Genomic DNA, 19,667 nt, shown 5'->3' with positions numbered 1-19,667 from the left:
TACATTATATGTGCAAAATAATTCTACAGAATACTATTATGCATCTTGATTTATTGATGATTTACATGTGAAATCATCAATATAGAATATGTTACATGTGAAATCATCAATATAGAATATGTTATAGAAACTGCAAAATGCTATTAATCTGACACATAATATGAGCTGAGAAAAGAATCATGATAATGCTGTGTGCTTCTGCATTACTTAAGCTGCTCATACCCATTGTACTCCTATAACTTAAAATAGCTATGCTTATTTAAGTCTAATTTTGCATCATAAATGTATTCCTAGACTGAATTATTTATGCTTCTTTTCACAAACAACATTGCCATACATTATACAATAAAGTTAGAAGAGAATAATGAAATATAATTTCATTAGTAACATTTATATAAGATATATGTCTTTTTTGCTATTTTTCCCAAGAATTTAGCAGAGAAAAATCTGAATGAGCTGTCTGTCTATTAGTATTTTTTAAGTAAATGATTTTGTGTTTATATAAAAGTATCCATCTGTTTACTTCGGCTATGACCACTGTTACTAGAACACCTGTAGTTCCTAATTTCACTGGATAAGAGAATGTTGAAGTGAAACTGTATTGAGCATAATGCTTTCATCTACGCATAGATAGCCATATATCTACAGTCCATTTCACGCAGTAGCAATAACATTAAACATGTTTTATTCAAGAAGTGGTTTAAGTTTGAACAGAGTCTGTTTACTAAAAGCTTCTTCTTGCCAATGGCCTTATTCTCAGTAAAGTCATCTCATATCCTTAGAAAAATGTAAAAGTTAGAGCACCTTTCTGCCACTGACTACCACTTGCAAGCATGAACATAATGGATATGGTTTGTTAATGTTAAGAGGAAAATTGTTAAGGTCATCAGCGCAATCCACCAAATATCTCTTGTTCTTCTTGCATGTAGAAGTCCTCCCACCCTCGTAAAGTTTTCTGTGTCCATGTGACTGGTTTGTTAAAGTATGAACAAAAGAGAATTTTATTTCTGGCATGTGGAATCTTTAGGAACCAGTGCAGTGCTTATATTATAGCTTCTATGCCATTCTGAGTAACAAAGCAATGATATCATGGATCTGTCATGGACATGTAGTGTTAGTAAGAAGAAAATTTGTATTAAGTCACAGAGAGTTTTGAAGTTATCTTCCTCCCTCCCTCCCTTCTTCCCTCTTTCAGTAGGAAATGAGAAGAGGAAAAGAGGAAAGGAAAGAGAGAAGGAAAGAGGAAAAAGGCAGGGAGGAAAGGAACTATAAAACAAGAAAGAATTCAGGTAGGGCCAGAAATAAACCCACAATTATATGGTCAGTTAATCTTTGACAAAAGAGGCAAGAATATACATTGGGAAAAGGATAGTGCCTTCAACAAATGGTGTCAAGAAAACAAGACAGCTACATGCAGAAGAATGAAACTGGACCCCTTTCTTACACTTTACACAAAAATAAACTCAAAATAGATTAAGGACCTAAATATGAGAACTGAACCATAAAAAATTCCTAGAAGAGAATACAGGCAGCAACTTCTCTGACATTGATTGTACCAACATTTTTCTAGTTATGTCTCCTGAAGCAAGGGAAACAAAAGCAAAAATAAACTATTGGGCCTACATCAAAATAAAAAGATTCTGCCCAGCAAAGGAAACCATCAACAAAACTGAAGGATCTAAACCTACTGAATGGGAGATGATATTTGCAAATGACATCCAATAAAGGGTTAGTATCCAAAATATATAAAGACCTTATAAAACTCAACACCAAAAAAAAAAATCCAGATGAAAAATAATCAGAAGGCAGGAACAGACATCTTTCCAAAGAAGACCTACAGATGACCAAGAGACATGAAAAAATTCTCAACATCAGTCATCCTCAGGGAAATGCAAATCAAAATCACAATGAGATATCACTTCACACCTGTCAGAACAGCTTAAATAACACAAGAAGCAACAATGCTGGCAAGGATGTGGAAAAAAATAGAACTACCAAGTGATCCAGTAATCACACTGGTGGGTATTTACCCAAAGAATACAAAAACACTAATTCAAAAAGACATATTCATCCCTACTATTAATGTAGCACTATTTACAATAGCCAAATTATGGAAGCAGCCCAAGTGTCCCTCAATAGATGAATGAATAAAGAAGATATGGGATATATATATATATATATATATATATATATATATATATATATATTTGGATTATTATTCAGCCATAAAAAGAGTGAAATTTTGCCATTTGCAGCAGCATGGATGGAGCTAAAGAGTATCATGCTAAGTAAAATGACTGAGTCAGAGAAAGACAAATACCATACAATTTCACTCATATGTAGAATTTAAGACACAAAACAAAGGAAATAAAGAGGTGAATTAAAAAATCAAACTCTTATCTATAGAGAACAGAAAGATGGTTACCAGGGGGGAGTGGAGGGGTGAAATAAATGAAGGGGATTAACAGTACACTTGTCCTGGGGACACCTAGGTGGCTTAGTCAGCAGCTGACTCTTAATTTCAGCTCCCATCATGATTTTAGAGTTGTGAGATTGAACCCTGTGTTGTGCTCTGTGCTGGATATGAAACATGCTTAAGATTCTCTCTCTGCCTCTCCCTCTGTTCCTCCCCACTCCTCTTCTCTAAAAGAAAAAAATAAAGAGCAAACTTATCATGATAAGGACTGAGTAATATATAGAATTGTTGAATCACTATATTGTACACTTGAAACTAATATAACGCTGTATGTTAATTATGCTGGAATTGACATTTAAAAAAGAAGAATGGAAATGTTGTTCATATATGTATATGGGAAGGAGGGATCAGAAAGAGACAAACAGAAAGAGATTTAAAAAGCAGAATTTACCATTCCTAAATTATGCAGTCTTTCTAATCATTTGAATTAGGCATCAGTATAATTTACATTATTTCTCTCACTATGGCTGTGACCTTGGATCTTACCTTTCTACATAATCTAGTAACCGGGAACAGTGATTGGAAGCAGGAGCATCATGACCTCCTACTGCATAGAGAAAACCATCGCATGTAGCCACTCCAACACCCCCTCTCCTTTTACACATTGGAGCACACATGTTCCACTTATTTGTATGAGGGTCATAATATTCCATTGAACTCAAACAGGAACTTCCATCACGACCTCCAACAGAATATAACCTAAAAAAACAATTAGAAAGACAGGATTTAATACTACAGTCTGAATGACAAAGTGTAGAAAAGAAGGCCTTTAAAAAATAAATTGTCTATCACCATATGAGTCTCAGATGTGCTCTAATAAGATTAGTAGCTGTGTAATTTTTTCTTTACCAGTGGACATTGCGATTAATATATTGGTAAATAGAAACTGAAAAGTATAGTATTAAGTTGACTTAAATGCATAGGAAGACATTATTATTTAGTATATAAAATCATGCAGGTCTTAGATGTACAAATCCATACTCTAATATTCTTTAGTAATTCTAAAATATAATCTTTAAACTGATTTCAAATCCTAGAGATATTTTTTTAAAAGCTGCTTGTGTTCCCCTTAATGCTTGGCATGACAAAAGTTTCTGATTGCCCAAGTGTGCCCTTTATGATTGTAATGCTTCTTTGCTTGGCTACTCAATTCTCTGGCAGATCTCAGTCTTCTGTGTATTGAAATTAACCAATACGAACATTTTAAAGGACAAGGAGTGGGTAGTTTAACTTTATCGAAGCACCCAGAAATGAAGTATTCACTGTGAAGTTTTTATCATCCTAAACACTTCATGAAATCTGAGCTTTATTTTTTAATAAAGATTTAACTCAAAGTGTGTTATAATAATGAGGTGTATTATTAAAATTTAAATATTTTTTGCAGAAATTTTACTTATTGAGTAGATATCTTCACATAAGGCATCTTACACAGTCCCTGGTACATAATTTATATATGAGAAAAGCATCCTCTTTCTTTCTATTGTCATAAAGGAATTGTTGACTGCAAGCTGCTCCTTTATTTATACATATTACACTGATAAAGTACAGGATTGATTTATCTGAACCCAGTGTTGTTAATAGAGTATTTTTGTGTAATATATCACATATTTTCTTTTTCTGACACTATTTAAAATACTAAGATATAAGTATATAGCTAAATGTATATAGAAACTAATGATAGTTATATTGCTTATAAGTCAAATACTGAGATTATTAGTCTAGCCTTTTATTTGGAAACTAAATATTCCTATAAAGCTCACAAGTTACAATATCAATTACTTCTTTAATATAATTATGTATATTACAAACCACTATTCATTAAGTCTCTTTCTTCTGTGTGAACTCTCCCTTAATAAAATCCAGTGACACAAGGATTATATAAAAAAATTATGTAATGCCTTGATAAAAATGACATAATATTTGACAGCCCCTTTTGTAAAATAAATGTTTGATCTATGGTAGCTATTATTTTATAAATTACTTATGAAAGCCTAGGCATGTTATCAGTTGTTTCTTTGATTTAATACATGTCCCTTTTAGTATTATAAAGTCTACAGATGAACAATGAAATTACCATAATTATAATATATTGATTAATATTAAGGCAAAATTACTTGACAAGAGTAAATGCACTGAATTTTTCCCAAAAAATGAGGTTTGAAAAAGAAATTAGAAAATTGTAACTTGTGTAAAACATAATAGTGTCTTTTGGACTGCTTTATGAATCTAGTGTTTAATAGATATATCTTAATACTTGAAAGCTTTTGAAAATTATGTACTTTACAAATATATGCTATCAGCTAACTTTATCTCTAATTACTTATTTTGAAACATAAACTTGCTGAGTGACTAAGAATTAAAATGGAAAAATAAATAATAATAACAATTGCTATAATTATCATTAAAGTTATAAAAATAACCAAGGGATAGAAACAATATACTCTCAAGCAGTTAGAATCAATGCTAGAATGTATGCACATAACTTCATGGATGATTATCTTCTCAGATCTCCCTTCATAAGCTATTTAATCATAATTTAGGTTGATTCCCTGCTTTCCTTCACTACAATGACAAATTAGATGTTGAGAATCTGAGGAGCAGAGAAGAATCTGATGCTAGAAGTAAATGCTTTGACAAGATAGGAAGTGGCAGCTGACGGTTTTGCAGCAAGAAAGGAAACATGACATTTTAACTTAGAGTTGAAAGATGAGTGGAAATTTGTAAGGTGAAGAAATAGGGGGAAAGCATTACATACAGGGAAAACATTATGCATAAAGACAAGGTGCATGAAAGGTCACAGCAGGTGACAAATAAAGAGTGGCAGGTATGTCATACTGATGAGGGAGGTTTATGGAGGAGGGGAAAGGAGAGATGCGGCTGGTAGAGGAACACGAGGCTTGATGAATGCCATGCTGCAGAGCTGGGATTTCATTTTGAGGCAATGAGGAAAGGACAGAGAAATAACGTTCTTAGGAATCATCAGGTTCATAGTTTGGTTTGCTATGAATAACATGTGATTGGAACGATCCCAGATTTAAGTGAACTCTTCTGAATTTTGGCGAGAAAGGCAAGAATCTGAGTCTTCACTAAGACTTTCCCTAACTTGTGTGTTTATTCAGTGCACAGATGAATTTTACCTAAAGTTTAGTGACCAGGTCTCAGTGTTTTGAGACCTAGTTGTCAGGTACCCATCTAAGTGAGTGTCATATATTTCATATTCCATATTCTAGTAAATAAAATATAGCAGTTTCAAGAAAAAAAATCCTGTATTAGCTAGGATGTGGGTTCAAATGTGTTGAAAAGGGCTAGCCTGAGACCCAGGCTATTTTCCACTTTAAAGCATGTCATCTGTAGAATAGTACCCTTTGTCAGAACTGTGAGGAACTGAAAATGTTTTTACTATTTGAAATCTAAGAAATTAGCCTATCATTTATAGATGGTGGAGGAAGACACAAGACTTCTAGGTCAGAGAATAATTGCTGAACTTCAAGTTCACATTGGTTCTTGTTGTCTACCCTCCACCCCAAGGCCCAGTAGGGTAACAGAGGCTCAAGTAAATATTGTTCATGCAGGGGCTTGGCCTTTCTCACATCTGAGGAATGTTAAGCTGAGGAAATGCTAATTCTTTAAAGAAGCCTACCCACAGACCTGCCCAAGTTTTGCTCTGAATGGAGACATGATCTTTCTTATTCTGGTCAAGAAACAAACTCGCTCTCTGCCCTAAAGAAAGACACTGTCTCTTTCTTCCTAGCTCTTTGATTTACAAATATCCTTAAAGAACAGTGTAAAAAAGTTGCCAGCATTTCTTACTCATGAAATGTACAGTAACACTAACACTCCATTGTAGACTCCTCTGCAAAATCTCTGGTCCTGAAGGCCTAAGGGACCCCTAGCTATCACAACCACACTTCAAACAGGAGGACAAAGGAAAAGTGGAAGGAGTGCACCCTGTAAGAATTTATCTTCTGGATTTTTTTTTTAGATTCCACATGTTAATAAAAAAAAAAAGTTCTCTATAAATATAGAGAACAAACAGGGTTGCCGGAGGGAAAGGGGTGGGGGCAAAATTGGTGAAGGGGAGTGGGAGGCACAGGCTTTTGGTTATAGCATAAGTCATGAGAATAAAAGGCACAGCATATGGAATATAGTCAATGATATTGTAATAGTGTTGTAAGGTGACAGGTGGTGGCTACACTTGTGGTGAGCATAAGATAACATACAGAGAAGTTAAGTAATTACCTTGTATGCTGGGAAACTAATGTAACATTGTGTATCAATTATACTCAAATAAATAAAACTGAATAATCCATATTTTGAAAAGTTGCACATCTCACTTCTGATATACCATAGAGCAAATGTAGTCCATGGTAACAACTAATTGATAAGGTGCTAGAATATGTTGTTTTTATTTTAGGTGGCCATATGCTAAATATTGGGTATTTATATTTCATAGAAAAAGGAGTATTTGGAAACAGAAGTTTCTGACACAGGGACACCTGGGTGGCTCAGGGGTTGAACGTCTGCTTTTGGTTCAGGTCATGATCCTGGGGTCCTGGGACTGAGTCCCATGTCAGGCTCCTCACAGGGATCCTGCTTCTCTCTCTGCCTATATCTCTACCTCTCTCTCTGTCTCTCACCAATAAATAAATAAAATAATACAAAAGAAGAAGTTTCTGACATAGTGCTGGATCTTTTCTATCCCTGTGTGCCATTGTGCATTCTATCTTAGATACCTTTTTCCTACATACACTAGGTAATTCTCATTCATCTCTCAATCAATTCAGATGTATCTCTACTAGAAAGTCTTTTCTGATCCTACTTTGTCTTTTTACACAAAATTAACATTATTTATTACCTGTATTATTCAGGTAAATTTATTTAATACTTTCCATACTTTATCAATAGTGCATACTTTAGTATGGCTATAACCGAACTCAAGTTCAACTGCCGGATGTGTAGCAAAGCCCATCACTGAAACATGAAGTATGCAGCAAGGGAAGGATTTATTCTAGAGGTAGTCAAATGAGGAGACAGGACAGCAAGCCTCAAGTCCACCCTTCTGAAGGAGTAGAATAAGGGAAATTCAAAGGCAAATGAAAAAAACATGGTTAAAAATTGCAGCTGAGAGTAATCCCATTAACTTTTTGGTTACCGGCTTCAGTCCCCACTGTCTTTTGATCATTCCTCATTCTTGAGGGAATTGGGATGATGGCTCATTTATTTATTTCTGCTGAAATGGAGGGAAGATTGTGGCTGGAGGAATGGCATGTTTAGTTCCAGGCTGAAGCCCAGCATTCTGCATGAAAACAAAGCTTTTGTACTTTGATTATCACTATATTTTATCTAGGGCCTTAGGGGACATTTGTTGTAACCAAGTAGCTTGTTGTACTTGATTTCTTCAGACTAGTTCTCCTAAATAGTACTTTCAGGTCCATCAGAGTCGTGCTAGTCCAACCAGGGTTTCTTTTCAATGTTCTACTTGCTGATTAGGTGTAGGCAACCTATAGATTCTTGTCATTTGAGTGTGATGAGTCCATGGCTTAATTCCTTGTAGTTTCACTAAGGAACGGGCAGTCACCAGTGCCTCATAAGGTCTTGTTCAATAAGCTCAGAGCTGGCACTCTGGGTGCTTGCTCTTCTAGGTCTTGAATCTTCCAGGTCTTTAGGATTCCGGAGGCTTAAGGGCATATCTGTGGGGTACATCAATTTGCTGTATTGAATGTACCTGATAATATCTAATTCCCTAACGTAAGCACCATCACAGACTCCTAAGTCATGAAAGTGTAGAAAGAGTCTTCCACATAACATTTCATAGGGCCTTAATCCAAACCTACTTCTAGGAGCTACTCTTACCCAAGAAACTTTTTCCCAAGTTCAGCTGGTTTCTTGACATATCTTTGCCAAAGTTCTCCCCCTCCCCACAGCTGGGTAAGGTCTCGAGAAAATGTCTAATTTTCATTGAATGCCCAAGGCACTGGACATTGCTTGTGTGACTTTTGCCACAAATGCTGCTCTACTGTTGCTCTAAATTGTTAGTGGCAATCCAAACCTAGGAATGATTTTGCTTAAAACTGTTTTGATAACTTTTGAAGGTCATGGAAAGGCTTCAAACCAGCTTGTATAGGAGTCTACAAACATTAGCAAATGTTAAAAATTACCTGTTATTTCTGGCATCATGGTAAAGCCTACTTGCCAGCCTTCTCCAGGTTCAGTGCCTCTAAGTTGTTTACACTTTTAAAGCTGGTAAAAGCTCAGTCTTTGGATTGTTTTTAGCACAGTGTCACATTTTTGAACAATTCTCTGAAGACAACGACCCGCAGTATACTTCTGGATCCACTGAAGAGTAGCATTTCACACATAATAGATGCTTTGGTAAATTTGGTTAATTATTTTTTCCATTAGATGTTCTAGGATAAGGATTAAGTATATTTACAGTTGTTTTGAATGCCAGCATGGTGTCCAAACCCCATTCCTTAGCTCTCCTGAGGTCCCCTGAGGAATATCGGGGTTGTTACTTAGGTACATCTGTGTCTGGTACTAAAATCATTACAGAGATTGGTTTTGGAATTTTTGGATGGACTGCCAACTCGGCAACTTAATCTGCCTAACTATTCCCTTGGGCTATCAAACAGTATAATTTGTGTGCCTTCATCAGTGGACAATAGCTGATGGGTCACTGCTGAGTTCAGCTCTTCATTGTCTTTGATCCATAAAACTGTTCCATCCATAAATATCTCAGTGTCTAGACTTTCCAATGGAAGATCCATCAAATTGGGATGGCTAGAATAAACTTATTCAGTGATTTGTATGTCTTTGATGAACTTCCTGAGTGTCCTGCAGAGCAATAGGCATGAAGTTCGTCTAAACATGGACCGTGTGGCAATTTTTCTCTGAAGTTTACCTTAAGTTGTTTAGCATCATTTTCCAAGGCTTCAGGAGAAAAAAAGAGCAGTTTTAGTTCTTGGCCATTCCAAGTCAAGATGGTAAAAAATCAGAAACATTAGTTCGTAGAGTTTTGTCAGATATTTAAGAAGACCAGAAGAATTCAGGATCCAGTCCAGTTTTTTACACTCAAAGACAGCTATCTGAGCTAGAATATCCACAAAGTCATGTTACTGAAACCTAATTTCATTCTACAATCACCCTCATTTCCAAAGTTAGCCAAATTAAAACTAATTTATTTGTAAAATAAGTCAAATTTTAACACACTTGCCTACATTATTTACATAAGCACAATAGGAATAGTGATTGACCATATAGTTTTCTTTATTTTTCCTTTTCTTTTCTTTTCTTTTCTTTTCTTTTCTTTTCTTTTCTTTTCTTTTCTTTTCTTTCTTTCTTTCTTTCTTTCTTTCTTTCTTTCTTTCTTATTTATTTATTTATTTATTTATTTATTTATTTATTTATTTATTTTCTGTCTGCTTTACTGGAAATTTTCATAAGGAATTTCAGTCTCTCAAGGCTAAGAAGCCAAGCCAAATAATTGCTATCAGGCTTTTTCAGCAATACCTATAGATTTAGGTCTTCTACAAGTCCCCCAAATAGCCTGAGGTTTCTGTATCTACAAGGAAGTGATTATCTTTATTCCTCTGATAAGGCAGCTAGGAATCTTGTAAACAAAATACCAGGAGAATTTTTCCAAGGGGCTCCATTGGCTACATAAAGGCAACCTTAATTCCTTAAAACTATATGGTCATCTCTAAGTCTATGAATATCTCCTTCAAAAATGACTGTCCAGTCAAAGCCTTGCTAAAATAACTAGGGTTTCCAATTGTGTCCTGTCACAAATAGCCCAGATTCTTATTTAATTTATGCAAATAAATACATTGTCATGAAAATATAAGAATAGACACTAAGAATTTTTGAATTCTGGAAGGATCATGGGAGAAAAAGACAAATGTTTCATATTTGTTTATAAAGAAATATTTCCCGGGACACCTGGGTGGCTCAGCAGTTGAGCATCTGCCTTCGGGTCAGGGTGTGATCCTAGGATCTGGGATCAAGTCCTACAAGGGGCTGCTTGCAGGGAGCCTGCTTCTTCCTCTACCTGTGTGTCTCTGCCTCTCTCTCTGTGTGTCTCTCATGAATGAATAAATAAAATCTTAAAAAAAAAAATACTTTCCAAATTTCTGTAAGTAATAGATACCCTTGTTCTGGAAAAGCAAACATTAGAAAACCAGCCATGTTCTAAACAAGAGTCTCTTTGAATAAAGTTTTCCCATTAATTCTAAAAATTTAGTTTTGTTTTGTGATCTTAAAGGTAACAGAGACCATTATTTGTCATTACAGTGGAATTGACAAGGGAATTCTGTGACATACAACATTTTAATAATTAAAATTGCAAGTGATGACAGTTATACCATAATGTATCAAAACCTTAGGGATTTTGTTTAATTTCTGGAACAGTTATAACATTCAACCATACAATAAAACTTAAGAAGAATTATCATCACTTATCTGACAATGCTTCCCATGTAATTTGACTTTCCAAAGAAATAAGCCTAAATAATCCAAAGCACTTCATTAGAAGTTGAATTTTGGGAAGTTTGTGAAATATCAGGAGGTTTTAAGCACATGCTTAAATAAGATTACAGATCATCACAAAACTTAATGATTATCTATTTAGCCACGGTGGCAAAAAGAGATTCTAAAGATAAATGCAGAGGGTTACTGGATGTTAACAAACTTAGCTCTTTTAATATTGAGAAGATTCAACTTGAAGTAATGAAAGACTTCATAAAGACAAAAATATAGAAATTTATTTTTTTCAAGGCAGATTAAAGAAAAAACTTTGTTTACATTTTAGAGCAATAATTAAGGTTTAATAATCGTCTTAACAGAAAAATCAAATTCCAATTTTATACTAGTGCACTTCTGATATTAAAACTCCTTTATTCCAACAGGATGGATTTTTAAAAAATGTATGCATTTCCTCCTTTATTCCTTCCTGTCATCTCCCATGTTGATATATACTGATTGAGACAAGGTCATCCAGGCATTGCATGAATCTGAGTTCTTGTGCTAGATGCTGTGATGTGCTGACTAGAATCTCTATCAGGAATGAAGGATTCTGAGCTGTAGGAATGCTGCCAACAGTCCTCAGCTCTCAGTGGCCATCAGGGATCACCCTGACTGAAGACAGCTGCCTGGCCAAGAGCATGCCCTCTGCCCAAGTGGTCACATTTTATGACTATTATCAAAGTCCAGCCCTTTTGCCTGAATTTAGGATAGTTCTGAAGGGTAATCCAAGTTTTGGAACTCCTCAGAGAATTAGTTAAGGCTTCTGGTAATACTGTATCCTTGCTCAACTTCTGCCCAAACTCGCTCTCTTATGCTTCCTTCTTTTCTCTAATAAACTACTTTACATACTAATCTCCATAAGCTTAGTGAGCCACGACCACATACAAAATTCCTTTCCAAAAGTTTCCTTCTCAAAAACCTTCTAGAGCTACGCTTTTTACACTCAGATTTTGTCATAAGTTTTCCCTCTTTAAATAACCAGTCTCGTTTCCCTTGCATACATGATTGTCTCTTATTTCCAGTAGTCTTAATTACATTTATTAAAATTACTTCTGTTTATTTTTTTTTTTAGATTACCCATAAAACTTCATGAGGCATTAGGCAAAGTCCAAGTTGTTTTGTTTTGTTTTTCTTTTCTGACAAATTTTGCAATGGAGATAACATGAGCTTACTTAACTTTCAGTAAGCAGAAGCAGAATAAAAATTTCACATGTGATGCTGATAATTCTAAAAATATGTCCATTTTAATTAAAACAACCTTAAATTGATTTAGCTTTAATACTATTTTCCCAAATCATAGGTGTAAGTACTTACCTTTAAATTGAATAAATAGAATTCCTTTACAAATTAATTTAACAATGCCATCCAGAAGTAGAGAAAATAGGTCACATTCTCAATATACGTGGAGACATATACAAATATACAAACAAGATGCAAGCAGCATGTTAAAGTCCATTTTCCAAATAGCTCCCTTTTACCACATAATTTTTTTTAAGATTTTATTTATTTATTCATGAGACACACACACACACACACACACACACACATACACACACACACACACAGATAGAGACACAGACAGAGAGAGAAGCTGGCTCCATGCAGGAAGCCTGATGTAGGACTTGATCCCAGGAACTCCAGGATCATGTCCTGGGCTGAAGGCAGACACTCAACTGCTGAGCCACCCAGGCGTCCCTTACCACACAGATCTAATTTATTTGGTACACAATTAATGAGTGGTTAATTGGCCATTTTTTCTGGAGTCTAATAAATATTGTAGCCAAGCAGTGTTGAAAACAAAACAAAACAAAACAAAACAAAACAAAAACCAAAAATGAACCTCCCAAAACCACCAGACTGTTAAGTCTTGGAGAAGACAGCCGGAAGGGTTGCATGCAGGGATCAAACTGTCATTCTCCCTTCTCCAGGGAGAATAAGGCTGTTTTTTGTTTTTTTGGTTTTTTTTTTTTTTACCATATGCTGCAGCAATAAACAAACCAAATGAAGCTCAGAATATCTCTGTGAGCTATGGTTCCTCCCTAAGAGTCACCTGCTGAACCAAATGGCTTCCTAGACAGCCTTTCTTAAGCAAGAAAAGGAGGTCAAGAGATCCAAAATCCCATATTCGGAGGCAGCCAAATGGTTGGAAGAATCTAAGTGAAATTAAACGGGAGGAAGGAAAGAGTAAATTCACCTGCAGTTGCACAGGAAATACTCATCAAGAGATGTCTGTTCAAACTGAAACCAAAACCATTTCCTTGGTACAGTAGGGATCCCCCCTACCCCCACTCGCTGGGATGGTTCCTAGGACAGAGTCTAGGCTGCTGCCGAGACTCATCACCAGACTCCTGTTGGCAGCTGCGGACCTACAAACCATGGCAAAGAGCTCCCGCCCAGCTCACCAAGCTTGTAACTGAACCCAAGTTCTTCTGCCCCATGTGCAGCCATGACAGTCACCAAGACTTGGCATATGCAGAAAAGCAAAGGTTTATTCCAGAGGCAGCCAAACAAGGAGACAGGAGGGCAAGCCTCAAATCTACCCTTCTGAAGGAGGTTAGGAAAATCTAAAGGCAAAAGCAAAAAGCCTGGGTAAAACATTGCAGCTGCTGATAGTAGTCTGCAGCTCAGAGAAGTTACACTTTTAGTTTGTTGCAGAAAGTGCTTCCAATACCATTGTCTCCATACTTGAAGGTTTTGCTGAGTAAGTCTGTGATATTAAATATAATTTTCACTTACTGTATTGTTACTCAGAAAATATGTTCAGACATCCCTTTCCTTGCATAATAAAAATATAAGAATTCGACAACCCCTGCTATATAAAACCTTTGAAGCAACTCCCTGGATCCAGAACTCTGTCTGATTCTTTGTTTCTCAATTGATAGAGAACTCTTTAATCTAATCCCAAGAGAAGTCTTGTCAGTACTGCTGTCAGAATACTCCAGCATCTGCCCTTCACTGAACTTTTTCTTGAGAGGTTCTTTTTAGGGTATCTGACAGTACAGTGAGCAGAATTTCAGTAAGCTTACAACGGGCTATATGATTGCTCTTGTTCCTGCTTATTATGAATGTTGATTCATGTGGCAAATGTAGTTTGAGAGTTGCTGACATTGTAACATGGCTGGCAGGCAGGTTTTGTGTGGAAGTCTGATAGCAAACAGCAATCTTTATTTATTAGAACATGCCCATTTTATTTTCTGAAGAAAACTCTACTTGTAATTATGCACAGTAATTTGGGTCAATTAACCACATTCCAAAACTTAGTAGAATTCACTGATCTAATTCCTGGTAGAAATGGTCTCTACTACCCTCATCCCTCCATGTTTCCCTGCCAGCTCCCACACTAGACCTATTACAATTCTTCATTTTCTTCCTTTACTGTCTCCTATTTCTCTAAAATATAGTGTAAGTTCTATGAGGGCAGATTTGATCTGTTTCCTTTGATATATCACCATGGCCAGTATCTGTTTATAATTTTTTTTAATGAATTAAGTACTGGTTTCCAATTCTTGAGAGAGGGTGATTCATCTATAGAATTTGTCAAAGAAAAAGCACCTAAGTTCCCCTGAAATAAGATATTGACAAATGGCAGAGAAAAGTATTAATCATGTGTCTTGGAGACACAAAAGAAGGAAAGATTAATTTTAAATGGGTGAAGTTAAAAAAAAAGTTATATGGAATGGTACAGAATAAACTAGGCTTTGGATGACAGAAAATAATATAAATTGTATGATTTACATTTTACTTAGGTAAAAGAAGATCTTAATGCATTTTTAATACTTCCTGACATTATTTTTCTCAAGTGCAATAAACTGAATCCTCCTAGTATTGATCTTGCCACATGGAATTTAATGCACATAGAGAACCAGAGTTGTGTTAGGCTGAAGTTGTGTCACTTTGGAGAGATTTCAGAAGTATCCAAAGATCAGGTAAAAATCTGAGGAGAGAAACTAAGTGCTTGGTGAGCAATGCACAGCCAGGAGTTATTGAGAAAAGACAATGGAAAAGAAATCGAAGTAGAAAGATGAATCTGTGAAAGGACAAAAGTATGTGGACCATGTCTGCATGTTCCAGTAATCTGAGCCATTCAGTTTGGCTGGAGCATAGGGTGGCTGTTGAAGGAATTGGTAAGAGCGGAGACTGGAGCAGGAAGGTAGGATCTCAATCATGAAAGATACTGTATTCCAGACTGAGAGGAATCTAGCAGCAGCCATGCTCAATACGAAGCCCAAATGATTTGTCTGCAGTTGCTCTACATTCTAGTTCTGAGGCATGGTTTGTCAAATAACCCCTTTGAACTACTGGGATACACTGTATCCGGTCTACTAGTGTGATGAGACACCAATAATTGTATAGTTTTCTCAAAAAGTTATCAACTATTCTTCAGCCAGAGTAATCTTTATAAATGCAAACACGTCACTGTCCTTTCTGAACTTTATATAACATATTTACCTTAGCTAAATTGCAGTATGACTTGGGGTCTTTCTATCCAGTCCTTTGGGCCATTGTTTCTCCTGTGACAAACTTAACTTTTCCTCCTTCTGTTTGCATTTCACACTCAGGGACTTGACCTAAATTATTCCTTTTCATTACAATGCTCCCCCACTTTCTGGAAATCTGATAAATCAGTTAAGTCCCACTTAAATACATATACATATATATATATATATATATATATGTATATGTATGTATATATGTAATTTTTTTTTCTAGGAGAGAAATTACAAACTTCCAGAGAGTATTATTAGTACCAAGTGAGACTCCGCAAACAGTTTTATTTTCTTATGTGTGACTCTAAGATAATAAAATTTTAATACAAATTGCTTATCATATAAAAACATATGCAATTTCGGTTCCCATCTTTAAGAAAAAGAATATCAAAGTTTGAATACAAAAATAGAAATAGGGTCTTTATTGGAAGGTACCTTGCAAATGACAGCCCCTGAGGCTTAGGTTACTGTGCTAGATACTGGGACGTCCTGGACAAAATAACAGACACTGACTCTCATTATGATTCTTTAAGCTGTGTGAGTTTCTGGCTGCACAGACATTACAACTGCTCCATGAGTATTATTAACATGAGGTTTTGACTGAATAAGCATACTCAGTTTAGCCATGGTGAATCATGAAGCAAACCCAATTGTTTTTGTCTGTTTCCCAAGTTCTCAAAGGATCTGTCACATACATATATTAAAATTTAAGCTTATTTATGGATATGCTCATACAGTATCAGTATCTGCTTTTTGAGCTAACTCAGGAAAAAAAGAGAAACAAACCAGAAATATTTTTTTTTTTTTTAAATCTACGAAGTTCAAAAGAATCAAGCAGAGAACAAAGAAAAAAAAAAAACAAAATGAATCACTGGTACAGATCATTGGGGAGTCTGAGATTGTATATGGCCAATCACACCAATCACTGTTTTGTTGGGTTTCCTTCACTTATCAAGTAAGTCTGTTGGCTGTCCTGGCATAAGATGACATAACTACCATTTGGCTTAGTCTGTATTTTTGGAAGACTGAACCAAAATGTTTCCTGAAATTAATATAATTTTTGCCCTTGAATTTATCAGAATACATTCATTAATGTTAAACCAGGAACCAATTTTTTATTTTTCCACAAACAGTATTATAAAGAACTAAACTTAAGAGGGCTGTTCACTGGCTTTTATTTGTCTTAATTGGGAAAATTTTTCAAAATAATCTTCAGAGAAGCAAAAGTCAGGTTAGCATGACACATTAGTGAGACATGAAAGCAAAACAAGAGGAAAAACCACTTCAGTAGAGATGAGAAAAAGATAAACAACTGTCAGAGGGTGATGTTGAAACAATTTCCTGCTATAAGTCTGAAGGTGAAAGATCACTTTCTAGTAATTATGTTTCTGAGTAAAACAGGAAAAGCAGCTAGACATTAATAGACAGTCATTACACCACAGAATTTTGAGGTCATTAAATCACACCAGGTAGAAAACAAAGATACCCAAATGAGAGCTATACAATTTTCATTTAAAGGAAAAACATTGTTTGAAACTTAAATAATTTAAAACATTTTCATAGAATAGGATTAAATTTGGGAAAGATGTACTCAGTTAAAATGTGACAATTTCAGGAATTAAAAACTAAGATTAAATACTATGACGCTCTGATATTTGTTATGAAGAATGGTATTATTGTGAAACAGGATTTCTTATATTACATAACCTAGCTGACCAAAAAATACAAGAACAAGAAAAACAATCCGAATGATGAATCCCATGTATAGCCAATTTAAAAGCCAATTTGAAGGTGGCATTAGAAGAAATTGGACATATAATTTACTTATAACAACATGTGAAAATGTGCTGTAAAACTGTCCATTAAATCTTTCATTTGTTAGATTTTATCCTACCTACTTCTGATTGAGTTTGGAAAAGACTTAAAACAAAACACACACATATTATTATATTTCAAAATAAAGTTTTAGAGAAAGATCACAAAGCTATAATGTAAGGCAATTATTAGAAATTTAGAATAAGGAAAGTAATGCATTAAAACTTTGATAGTGTGTTTGTGTGTTACAGAATACATAACAGAATAATGCATCAATGAATAATATAATGAAGGGGTAATGATATTCGTCATCCCTTTGAACAAATTTACTCTATTAATGAAATATACATTTTCTAAAGAAAGTAAGAAATGAATCCATTAGCATCAATGAAAGTGGTAAGGAAAAGTTACTAATAAACAAATGGACTATTACTTATAAATAAATATTGGGAAAAGCATAAAGGCACAAAGGCGTATGCTTTCTTATACAGGAATTATGAACATTAACATTCAAGAGAAATAATCATTTTATTATGCTAAGTTTTACTATTTGTGAATATACACCTGCAAGAAAGTTTTAAAAAAATATACTTAATGTTGAATAATGTGAAGCTTTCCTATTAATATCCAAATTAACTGCTTTTTAAATAAAAATGTTGTAATGCTTAAGGAAAAATAGTCCTTTTAAAAGGAAGGATAAATATAGGTAGAAAATGATGTTAATAATACATATTATTATTTTTTTTAATTTTTTTTAAATTTAATTTATTTATGATAGGCACACAGTGAGAGAGAGAGAAGCAGAGACATAGGCAGAGGGAGAAGCAGGCTCCATGCACCGGGAGCCCGACATGGGATTCGATCCCGCGTCTCCAGGATCGCGCCCCGGCCCAAAGGCAGGCGCCAAACCGCTGCGCCACCCAGGGATCCCAATAATACATATTATTAATGAGTAAATATTTTAATAAGAATGTTATGAATACATTGAGTAAAATTAGTGTACTGAGAGTAAATGAATAAAATGAAAATATTAACACAAATGAAAAAAACATTTTCTATGATTGCTATTAAAATGTGTAACAGAGTGGGGAATGGGATGTACCTAATTCACATAGAAACAATTCTAAGATATTCCTTTCAGATAATTTTAAATGATATAGGGTGGAGAGTCAGTGAGAAGTTTCAATTTCCTTTTCTGACAAATCTCAGTATAATTAAGAAGCTATTGGAAGAACACGCCTCATCACAGTCTACCACTGTGGGTTTAAAGAGATCCATATAATTTTAACTCCTATCCTTCCTACACAATGGTTTTCCAAAGCATCAGTGATGATAGGACTGTGGATTTTTCTTAATGGCTTTACCAAAAACAATCTAGCAAGAATGTCTATAGAGGTTATTTGGTATTGAAGGCAGTTCTAGTAGAAAGCTTGATACATAGATCTATGCTTTAGAAGTATAGCTTGCCAAACAAACCAAAATAAATGAAACTAAATTGACAGGTAGCAATTTGCTTTGGCTTTTGATGATTTTGCTCCACTTTTCCTTTCTCATCAAATAGATTTTGAAACATTAGTGGATATGGACATTAATTAAACTTCGAACAAAATATTTAAGAGTAGGATTTTGAGACAGCACATTCAGTTGAAATAAGATAGATATGAAGCAGATAAGAAAGAAAATTATCAAACGAGATCAGGTAAGGAAAATTAAAATGCAAAAAATTCATCTGCATTGAAAATAATAAAGCCCACAAACAAAATGACAATAACTGAATCTGTGACATAGAAAAAAAAGTCTCAGGTTAAGTGGAAAAGAAATAAATTACTGAGGAGAAAAGAAATTAATAGCTATGGAATCAGAGCTCAAATGCACATAGAATCACTAACATGAATACTAATAAAATATATTTCCCAAAACTAAAGGACTTGAATAATGGAAAAAGGAACTTTTTAAAATTAATTCTCAATAGATAAAATAGTAAAAGAAAGACCTGTTTGTGATTGTTAAAATGAATCTTCAAGTATTAAGTTAAAAGAAAGAAAAGTAGCCAACAGATTGTATCCTGGTAATTTTTTTTTTTTTTTTTACCCTGGTGAACATTTTGAATTTTAGGATGAATGTTCAAATTATTAAGTTATTCTCACCTTGTCTCTTCTAAACTGTATTCTCTCTTCTATACTGTACTTCATGATGTTGCACATGTAATTCTGCAAACCATTTTTATGATTTGCCACCTGGTTCTATTTTTGGCAATAATGAATAGAAGAGGGAAACTGAAAGACTAGGGGTTGGGGAGATCGTCTTGTTGCTTTTTGTTTCGTGTTTCTATAAGTATCACCTCATTCTTTCTTTTTGTAGGTGGCAGT

General features: G+C 34.7%; 1 protein-coding gene across 2 annotated transcripts in view; it reads right to left on the bottom strand.

Moving 5' to 3' along the window:
• Positions 1 to 19,667, bottom strand: part of KLHL1 (kelch like family member 1) — a 356,958-nt gene that overhangs the window by 18,732 nt on the left and 318,559 nt on the right. For both annotated transcript variants that reach the window (XM_041730855.1, XM_041730856.1), the window contains exon 9: positions 2,963 to 3,175. In XM_041730855.1, coding sequence (XP_041586789.1) covers positions 2,963 to 3,175 — 213 coding nt within the window. The remainder of the gene's footprint in view (positions 1 to 2,962; positions 3,176 to 19,667) is intronic.

Source organism: Vulpes lagopus, chromosome 16, assembly GCF_018345385.1.
Source record: "Vulpes lagopus strain Blue_001 chromosome 16, ASM1834538v1, whole genome shotgun sequence".
Lineage (NCBI taxonomy): Eukaryota > Metazoa > Chordata > Mammalia > Carnivora > Canidae > Vulpes > Vulpes lagopus.
Note: the sequence above shows the minus strand (reverse complement) of the source record. Positions and strands in the feature narration are given on the sequence as shown.